Consider the following 10,119-nt stretch of genomic DNA (forward strand, 5'->3'; position numbering starts at 1 on the left):
GCCGAGAGAAAGGACGGGACGAAGCCCCGTTTGTCCTTTGGTGACTTCGGGAAACAAAACTTGGGGGTCTTGCCTGCCACGTGTAAAAAAAGACGAGCGTGCTTTTTCATGACGAATTCATAGTGACAGGAAGCCTTTCCCAAGGCTCAGACTACTGTACCGAAATGCAGTCTCTGGTACCTGGGATACTAATTGAGGTCCTCTGGGACATCGAATTAACCAAAGGGGAAGGACGAAGGCGAGGTGAGAGAACGCTTGCATCCGTCTGGTGGCGGGCAGAGTTAGTAACTAAGGAAGTGGTCGAGGGAAGAGTGAAAGGGAAACTGAAATACGTGGCAAGGGAGGGGTTCGATGAACAACAAGCGATGGTGTGGATTCTTCCTGATTATATTCGCTTGGTGGAAGATGACGCCACTCAGTTGCGGTGGCGTTACTATGAGTGCTCAGAACAGGTGAGCTATGAAACAGACGGAGAAAATTTTATTCGCCAGAGCGAAAATGGAGTTGGTGATGGGGAGGCGGTACAAAATTTGCGAATGTATAGCGTGGAGGGGAAAGTGGCTACGCTTATATCTCGAGTTGAAGAAATCGAGCGCATGGTTGTTGGCCAGTTTCAATTCTTTTCTCGGATCGGGTCTGGATCAACGGCAGAACGGCAATGTGCACGTCTCCTAAATACTTTGAGACAGAAAACATTGGTACTCATCCAGAAGCCGGTACCAAACTTCAAACCGCGACAAGGGGATACAGAGCAGGACACACACTACGAAGAGAGCTCTACCGGAAGCATTCGTTCAGTGGTAGACTGCACCTTGGAAGAGTATGAGAACTTGGCCCGCGCTGTTCATTCGTTGTCCGATTCTGCCCAGTTCAAGCCCTCGTTCCAGGAAACCCAGTCTCTCGCAGCGTGCACCGAGCTCGCAGAGATAATTTTCCCATCATGCAAAGATTTGTGCATAGTTATTGGCATAAACTCTGTCGCGGACATGAGAAATATTGTGCGACGGAGGAAAGGAGGAGGAAAAGAAGGAACCGTGCATGAAGCAATTCGCATTATGGGGCTGTATGTCGCAGATGAGACCGATGAGAATTCGGCGGCGGCACTGCTGGTGGGAACATGTATGCCATACGTTCGTCGCAAGGAGACGGTCGATGCCCTTGTCCGAAAGAGCCGAGATTTCGATTTTCGAAGAATGTCGTACACTCACCCTCTCTCATGTTCATCACTTCAAGCAGTTGACCTTGTAAGCAAGGTTTTCGCGGCAAGGCTTTCAGCCACACCGGGCGAGGTGTCGGAGGACGAGGCTGTAAAGACTGTTTTCTCGGAGTTGAAAACGTTCTCTTTCCGGTGGCGTCCGATGGTTCCCCCGAACAGTCGATTCTGGAGTACAGCTACATCCGTTTCTGAACACGTTTGCGGGTCTCTCGAAGTTGAGCTCCCCTCCTTCATTATTAGAGGCTTTCAGGCCGTGTCCGAAGTCAGCTATTTGGTTACAGATGAGTACTTGACGCACGTATTTTGTACAAAGGGTCAACCACACATGAGCACCTAGTCACGTATGGCGCTATATCTAATCCGCGCCTCAGAAAGCGCACCTAGGTGGCGCGCTTTCTGAGGCGCGGCTTAGATATTGGCCTGGAGATTCAGAAGGTCACCGGGAAGAAGCTCGTCGACTTTGAGCCGGCGCTTGAAGGGAACCAGGAGCTGGAACAGCTGAGAGAGGAGGTCGAAGAGTTTGCGTCCAAGTTTAGTATGCCGGGCGTTGATCCCGAGGCCGCGTAGAGCGGGGGTGGTGTGCGGTTTTTAAAGTTGCCACTCGTTGCTCGCCCTGGCTCGAGTTGGATTCAGTTTTGGTGGTAAATGTGTGAATTTGCTCCGCGGCTATTGAGTTTAAGCTGTTTTTCGTCGTGGCTAGTACTGCACGGTAGGGGGTTTGTACCAACAAGCCAATGTTTGATTCTGAGCGGGAGGTCGCGCAGGTGTGTAGGGACGAGTTCGTTGGTCTCTCTACAAACTTGGGTGGAGGCGAGACTCTTGTAGTAACGTAGACTTAGTACGAGGCCACACTCAAAACATGCAACCTGAGGGTTGGAATAGCCTCGAGCCCGCTGTCGAAATGAAACGATTTATTTAGAGACGCCTCGGTGTCCCAAGTACTAAGCCCATTTGGACTATTACTGTTGTGGCAAGGGAGTACGTCTACATGCTACAATGCAATCACTGTGAACACGCTGTCATTGGTTTTCAAAGCCAAAGAGTGGTTGCTGGGCACTAAGAATTTTATTATTATGATTGATCACATGGCAGTGGAGATACTGTATCACGTAAGATAAGTTGCCTCGCACGACAGCACAAACAAAGTTATGGATGAGCACACCAACAAGACGAGCACGACGGCCTGTGCGTCCGTCTGAAAGATGCCTTGCGCCAAGCCAATTCACTCAAGACACTGCCCGCAATTACGCACGCTCCGCGAACCATTCTCAACCGCGAGCTTCGCGCCGCCGCCATCCTCAGCATCCCCAAATGCATCTTCTTCATAATATTTCTGGCCCTCCTCCTGGAGTATGGCGGCCATCGCTACGCCCATCTCTTCGTCAATCCCTTCTGCAAAATCCCCCCTTCTCACACCCCCGCCGCGAGGCCCCCTGTCACTGTGCTACTACACATCTCCGATCTCCACGTCAACGACATAGACGACGGCTCCGCCAAGCGCAACTTGCGCCGCTTCCAGAACGACATCCTCCCGCGCTGGGCGCCTTTAGCCAGCGCCGTGCTCGTCTCTGGCGATCTCGTCAACGCCGTCGCCTCGCGTCGTTATTTATTCGGTGGCCGCAGCGCGCAGCTCGCCACCGAATGGGGATGGCTGAAGGAGTACGCCGCCCAGGTGAACAAGTCCGTGCCCTGGCTGACCGTCCACGGGAATCACGACACGTTTGGTACCTCTGTGCAGCAAAACCCGTACGTGGATACATGCGCTGCCACGAACGAACCAGTCCAGATGACTAGGTTCAGGGGGAACCGCGAGGCTGCTGATGTGTTTGCGCTTGATTGCACGCTAGAGAAACCGCTTCACCGCCCGCTCAACTTTTTCGGTGATGGGCGACGCGCGGCCGCGGCCCTGAATGAAGCGCTCTCTGAGGTGAATTCGAATGGGGATGCGGGGATGGCTCTGGGGGTTGGGCACTTCCCAACGGCGGTAATGGCGGGAGGGAGAGGTGTCAACCTGAGCAGCAATTCAAGAATAGATGCGTAGTTCTTCATGACTTTGCCTTCTCTGACAGATGTATCAAACTGGGTCTTGGTGCGGTCATGCAAGGCTGCATAGAAGTCGCGCTCTTCTGGAGAGGGTATCAAGCTACTCGAGCACGTCTTCACCGGCTCGTGGCTCGGCGCCCTGCGAGGCGCCATGTCTAGCCCCGGGAGAGGCCTGGAACCGGTCAACCACACCCTCAATCTCATCGAGACCTGCCTCGGCGACTTTGAGGGCTCCTTCTTTTACCCGGGCCCGGAGCCCTCGTTCGTCGACATCTCTGTAAGTCCTCATCACCTTTGTCCTCGCTTATTTTGCTTCTCCAAACAATGCCCGCCTGATCCTAACACCCCTTCCTCCCCAGCCACGATCTTCGAGCGCGCGCGCTCCTCTCTCAAGTTCTGGCGCAACCTGGAGCTAGCCGACGGCCGCCCGAACCTATGCCGCTGGTTTGCCGCGCGGGACGCCTGGGAGCTCGCCACGTACCTGCAGAGCGACGACTGAACCCACATCGGCGACCTGCCGCCGCAGATCGGTCCGGTGTCCTTCCTGCGCACGCGGAGCCCGGTGTCGCTGGCCGTCGAGACGGCCCGCAGCAAGCACGTGCTCAACGATGGCCATGAGGGCGCCCAACACCGTAAGCAGGCCGCCAACGCCATCTGCCGCAACCACGCCGCTGTCACGAAGGACGCCATGCGCGGCGTCAAGGGATGCCCGGACGAGTTTCATAGCGTCACGGACTTTGCTTTCAGGGTGCTTAGCGAGGTCGTGTTGGACCCGTCTAAGCTGGAGGAGGCGGAGATCCGGGTTAGGGAGACTGTTAAGACCGAAGAATGGGTCATGCTTGGACATGCTCTTCGGTTTGAACGAGTGAGATGCTGCTCGGAAAAAGTTGGGGGATACATGGTGGTGCAATTGGTTCATTCATTGGGTGACTATGGAGGTAGGATAAACTATATCGGTTCCGCCCTGTTCACTCTTGCCGACATGAGCAGCCGAAATGATTTTTTCGAATGCTGATCGCACCCATCATGCGATTTTCCCGAGTGATGTCCTCCACTAGAACGAGCTCCGACTTTTTCACCTGCTCTAATACTGCAGCTTCTGATAGTGAAGGCGTGCGATTGTTGGCATGCAGCTTAGCGCGTACTGCTGAACCCGTCTTGACACTGGTCGTGCAAATCCGAACTTTACGTAACCTATCAGGGCAGAAATGTTAGTCTAGCATTCCCGCCATATCATCATCGTCACTGTCGAAATCATCTTCCAAATCTTCTGTTTGATGTCTCCACTCATTGGTGCCGCTTAGCACAGCGCTTTCGCTGCTGTCAATGTCTTGCGGTGCAGAAATGTTTAATCTGGCGAATGTCTCTTTGGAGATTTTCAACACCCCACTGATAACCTTCTCTTTCTCCGATCTACCCGGTAACATCTCTCGCAGCGTGATTTCGGGTATCAAAGATTGGCTCCTCTCACTTGTCACGTCACCACTGACAGCTGTTGCCTCATCATGCGTTGCCGTTGTACCTGAAGGATTGTAGTTCGCCCGAACAGAGAACAATTGCCTCAGAAACCGAGCAATCCGATAGATTGTTCGAAGCATTGACGCATGTGATCCAAGAGTCATTTTCTCACCACAATGGCAATAGGCGCAGACGAAGCGCAGAGCAATTCGCAAGATGTTAATGTTGCACTTGATCTCTGTGACACGGTTTTCGCCGTTCGAACCACCAGTGACGGTGACCTGATAAGTCGCCTGTATCACCAGGTCTTTGCTTTCCGACATAAGAGCAGCCAGAAGCTTCCGATTGGTGACGGATGTGTGTGTATCCCACCCTACAGTAGTGTCAGGGATCTCGGAAGCGGGGACGGATTCCGCATCACTGTGCAAAAATCGAAAGGTGGGTGACGAGTGAGAGCGATGGAAAGAGTCATATTCACTCCAGTTAACCAGTAGAAAGAGGCCGCTCTCGAACATTTTGACCTTTGAGCGATCCCGAGAGATTCTCAAACAGTCGTTAATAATAGTGACGATCCTCTTGCATATGAACAGATGTTTGCGCCTAGTCGGGCAGGAGGGATCCGGAGGTAACTCGGCCTTCACGCACTCGTGATGCATTCGCGCGGTGTGCAGCGTTTGCTTGTCCAAAACACCTGGTTGCAGCCAAGAAGGCTTCGTAGAAACAGAAACATCAATTCCATTGCGGTCAGCATCCCTATCAATAAAGGCTTTGGTTGTTGTAAATTCTGCCGCATATGCTCGTATACTTTCGTCGGAGAGATTTCTTGCGTTCATCACCGCACGTTTGGCTGTACTGAAGCGAAAACTTGCATGCTTTTTGCCCAGTCCGTGTTTGAATTCTGAACGAGATTTGTTATGTTTGAGCCCGAACAAGAGGACGCTGACGACACGCGATGTCATCCGGGGGTCATCCTGGTTATTGTGATAGACATCCATAAACGAAGATAGAGTCTGTGCAAGCGATCTTGACACGGTATCGGCGTTCACTGCCGCATTGATTTCGATAATAACTGTGGGGTTGTCTTTGAGAACGTCCTTTTCCAGGTTCTTAGTTGCACCTTTCCGAGACCCTCCCTGCACCCTTGATCGAGATGGTATTCGCGAACTACCTGCAGAGCTTTGAAGAATGAGGAGTTTGATGTCCTCTAAACTGGACGCCGTATTGGCATTGCTTTTCACTAGGTCCGATAATGTGGCATTGCAGCTGGCCAGCTCTTCTGCCAACCTCTTGTGCATTGCCACTATGGATCGCTGCAACTCAGTGCTCTCAAGCGCGGATGAATTCGATCGGGGTGCGTGCAAGGTAGGGTTCGAACGTGCGGCAGGCTGTAACTCGGTGCTCTCAAGCGCAGATGAATTCGACAGGGGTACCCGCGCAGTAGGGTTCGAACGTGTGGCCTCAGTCTGAGAGGGTCTTAGTCTTCGACGCTTCTCGGCGCTTCCAATTCCGGCCTGTAATGGCAATGGACGCCTCTTATGCGCGGACACTGTACGTCGCAGACCCATGTTTCCTTGTGCTTCTTTTTGGGGGCTGGATGATGGCGAAGCTATGACTTGGAATGAAGGTCCCACAGAATCTGTCCGAAATCGCAAACGGGAAGATCTCCGCCGTGTCTTATCTGCACCCGAAGACGCTGGTGTGTGTGATTGAAGGGAAGAAGGTTCTGTAGTGTGAAGAGGTTGGCGCGGTGATGAAGGAGGCGACGACGTGTCTGGAGAAGGAGGTCGGTGAGATGCGAGAACGGCTGATTTCGCGCGAGGGGGTAACGAAGATCGCAGATTTGATGGAGGAGGACAAGTGGTGCGTTCGGAAGTCGAAATAGTTTCCTGGGGTGTGAGGAGTGCCTTCGAAGTTGAAGGGATGTTTTCGGAACCACTATGCGTAAAACGCCGTACATACCGCCTGAAAGAATTGCCCATCACGTTGGGAAGCGCGGCAAACTCGAACTGCGACTGTTTGTGCAGATCACTTAACTGTTTCGCGGGAAAACATTTTTCAGAAGTATGTATTAGTTGATTGCAAAGACAGCTTCTACCATGCCCGCCACTTCCACCATTCGCACGCTGCGCCGCCCGCGCGCGCCACCCCCGGGGCCGATGTGCCGGCGCTGCGCGCCCGCGCCGGCCTTCGCGCTGCCGCCGCCGGTCTTGGCGGGCGTGCTGGCGGTGGTGTCCGTGTCGGTGACGCTGGCCTTCAACACACTTCTGCCGCCGCGCGCGCGCGTCTCGCTGCCGCGCCTAGCGCGCCGCCTGCGCCTGCTGCTGCCGCGCGCGTCGCGCCCCGCGTCGCGCCGCCCGCCGCCCGCGCCCGCCGCCGCGCGCCCGCCGCCCGACCCCGTGGCCCAGCTGGACGGGCTGCGCGCGCGCGCCGTGGCACAGCTGGACAACGAGCGCATCGCCTCGGCCGCGCGCCTCTCGCACGACGACTTCGTCACCCTGCCCGGCCTCCAGCGCCGCGAGCTGCTCGCCACCGCCTTCGCCGAGATCGCCAACGCCCCGCCGCACAAGCGAGCCCCGCCCGCGCACACGGTCGCGCCCGCCGTCGACGCTTCCACCCCCGCCGCAGGCGATGGCCGCGCCGCCGTCAGGCCGGCGCGCTTCTTCTGGAACGCCGCCGAGAGCGTCAACGGTCGCGCCGCCGCGCTCGGCTTCGTGCTTTGCTTCGCAAGGAAGGTTCTCGAGCCCGGACATCCGTCGCTTGTGGACCAGGTCGTCGATGTCGTCGTCCCTATCGCGCAGAAGACGCCCCCGTTTCTTGTCGCCGTCGTCGACCAGATCGTCGACTTGCTCACGTGATTACCGCGCGGAGGGCCAGGGGAGGGAAGGCCCGCGTTTGGGGACTATCGTAGTGTAGATGCGCGTCGTAGAGTAGTGTGCGTGGTACTTGTTCGTCCTATCCGCTCGCGTTGACGCCGGGGGGGGGCGAGGGAGCCCGTCTCTTGCATGTCGACGCCGAGTGCCGTTTCGAGGGCCGAAGGTTTTGCCGAAACGCCTCCCGTGCTCGACTCAAGATCAGTCTCCATCCCAACAACATTCGGAATAAATTGTTCCAATTTCTCCCTCCCGTGCCTGCGCCGGCCGGCCAAACTTCCACTACCCCATCCCATTCCCTTACTCCCACCAACCCACCACCAAAAGTTTGGGAAAACCTAATCGCCCTTATCAGCACTTGCGAACAGCACCAGGCAGCTACTTCCCTCGCCAAGAAAGTGCTTGTCCTCATCAAGTCTGGAAAAGTTGTCAGTGGTGATTTTTCTAGTAGCGGAACGGAAGGCCCCGACGGTGTGGATCCCAAAGACCCTCACACCTGGTCTATGAACCACTTTGCGAACATGCTAGAATCAAAAACTTGTCCCTTGTCAAGAAAATCGCATGATGTGTTGACGGCCAAGGTTCTCATCCCGTTTCGAGGGCGCGATGAGAAGAGAGCTCTCTGCGCATGGTTATCTTCAGAGGGCAATCTGAAACAGTTGCAGGGCATTTGCGATACCATGTTTTCCCTGCCCCCGCTCACATTGAAGTCATTACACTCGGCCATCCGGTCTCAAATGAAAAATATGACCGCATGCAGAGTCAGGGACAACTATCTGGTGCAGACGTGCTTCAGCTCCCTTTCCAAACAAGAAAACTTTTTAAAGCAGCAACGGCTTTGCAATCGGCGAACACAAATGTGGACTTGTGGCTTGATTATCTGGATTTCGAAAGGCGCATTGCACGCGAATCAAAGCTGGCAACAAAAGTCAACCGGCAGGCATTGAATACTTTAGACGCAAAGCGAAGAGAGCTCTTTACAGAGAGACAAATTCTCCGCAACCTTGCATGAAGAACAGCGTGCTGCTCTGGAGCGTGTTGGGAAAACGCTTGGGACGCACCATACTCGCACTGATAGATGTCAGACCTCTCAATGACTGATTCTAACACGGGCCGTTTTATCCATCGGGCTGAAACACATTCAATGCAATACAACATTACGCTCCACTGTTCTACTGCGTACTACCAACTCGCATCTCTAAATTCCGAGCATTGTGGCGAGCCTTTTTTTGCCACAGAGCTGTCTCAGAAGCAGCGCATGTTTTGCCAGGTGAAGCCCACGATAGTATGGGTGTGGGGGGGGTACGCGGGCAAGTTGATTTACCGCACAGCATCTTCAACAGTGCTATCGCCCTCTTCGACGAGTTCGGCGCGCTCTTCTCTAGTCCATTCATCTTTGGTGCCGATGGAGACTTTTGAAGCACTGAAAAGGCGCTGTTGGCATATGACGGCAATGGCCATCATGACGGCACACAGGCAGAAGACGGTGGTATTCTCATAGTTTTTGTACAGAATGAGGCAGACTATGAGATTCAAAGGAAGACGAAAGTAGTTCATAATGGCGGATCGGGTGACCTCGGGAACATACTTTGCTCGCATGGTACCCATAGCCGGAAAGTACAAACCGCAAATGACCTCAAACGCAAGCAGAGCGCCGTACACCTCCCATACATTGGATGATATGGTGGTGACGACAAAGCAAACGACGCCTATGATGTACATATTGCGCATGAATAGCTCAGCGGGTTGTGTCTTCATAAGAAAGACGAATAAAATGCTTCCAATTATGATGCAAACCATGAAGGAACTAAAGATCATGCCATGCGGAATCTCGCCAAGTGACATGGCATGCGACGCGGCCTGTAGCGCCGGGGTCCAACTGAAGACCATGAGATACATGGCAGACTCAAAGCAGGACTGAATGATGCCGACAAGCAAGATCTTCTCATCGGCAATCATCATATGCCAGGCACTGCGCAAGCCGCCGGTGACGGTCTGCCTACTATCGCCAAAGTTCTCGGACCAGGACAACATGACAATGAGGCCCGTGGCGGCGAGGATGACAGCGGCCGTATCAAACGGGGCGACCTTTCCAAACTGGGCAGCGACCATGCCAGCAATCTGGCCTGCGACAATGGCGACGACAGCATTCCCAAACTGGGCCTTTGAAAAAGTGTCGGCGATGAGGTTGGGATCAAAGCCGCGGTTGTTATGCTCCGACACAAGCCACGACTCAAAGGCCGAGAAGAGGATGCTGGTAGCAATGCCCGCCAGCAGCCTGCCGACCATCAAGGTAGCAAAGTTCGGCGAGTGCTTGGTCATGCAGGACAGGGCGTACGTGATGACGAAGACTAGGACGTTAAACTTGCGGCCATACTTGTCGGCGATGGAGCCGATAAAAGTGCCGAGGATGGCGGACGAGCCAAAGCCGGCGATGAAGAGCTGGGCGATCTCCTTCCCGTAGCCGTACGCGGCGTACAGCGCGTAGACGTAGGGCCCCTGCAGCCAGTCGGCCGCGATGGCCAGCAGGTA

The 10,119-nt window shown here is 54.6% G+C and overlaps 2 protein-coding genes; one reads left to right on the top strand and one right to left on the bottom strand.

Moving 5' to 3' along the window:
- The first annotated feature begins 3,873 nt into the window (after window positions 1-3,873).
- On the top strand, window positions 3,874-4,128 carry CHC_T00004617001 (hypothetical protein). Its single transcript, XM_005716014.1, has one exon. It carries the CDS (start codon window positions 3,874-3,876, stop codon window positions 4,126-4,128), a length of 255 nt encoding a protein of 84 aa, XP_005716071.1.
- A 4,560-nt stretch (window positions 4,129-8,688) lies between these two features.
- CHC_T00004618001 (hypothetical protein) lies at window positions 8,689-9,909 on the bottom strand. XM_005716015.1 is given in 3 exon segments: window positions 8,689-8,907; window positions 8,908-9,222; window positions 9,259-9,909. The coding sequence occupies 2 exon segments, from the start codon at window positions 9,907-9,909 to the stop codon at window positions 8,908-8,910; spliced, it is 966 nt and encodes a 321-aa protein (XP_005716072.1). The 3' UTR covers window positions 8,689-8,907.
- Between the last annotated feature and the right edge of the window lie 210 nt (window positions 9,910-10,119).

The sequence above is a fragment of the Chondrus crispus genome, genomic scaffold, assembly GCF_000350225.1.
Source record: "Chondrus crispus Stackhouse genomic scaffold, scaffold_24, whole genome shotgun sequence".
Classification (NCBI taxonomy): Eukaryota; Rhodophyta; class Florideophyceae; order Gigartinales; family Gigartinaceae; genus Chondrus; species Chondrus crispus.

Bases quoted from the DNA above. Each gene is read 5' to 3' on its own strand.
- CHC_T00004617001 (XM_005716014.1), top strand. From the start codon at position 3,874: ATGAGGGCGCCCAACACCGTAAGCAGGCCGCCAACGCCATCTGCCGCA.
- CHC_T00004618001 (XM_005716015.1), bottom strand. From the start codon at position 9,909: ATGACCAAGCACTCGCCGAACTTTGCTACCTTGATGGTCGGCAGGCTG. The intron at 9,223-9,258 runs GTATGGGAGGTG...CTTGCGTTTGAG, and splicing joins TCACCACCATATCATCCAAT to GTCATTTGCGGTTTGTACTT.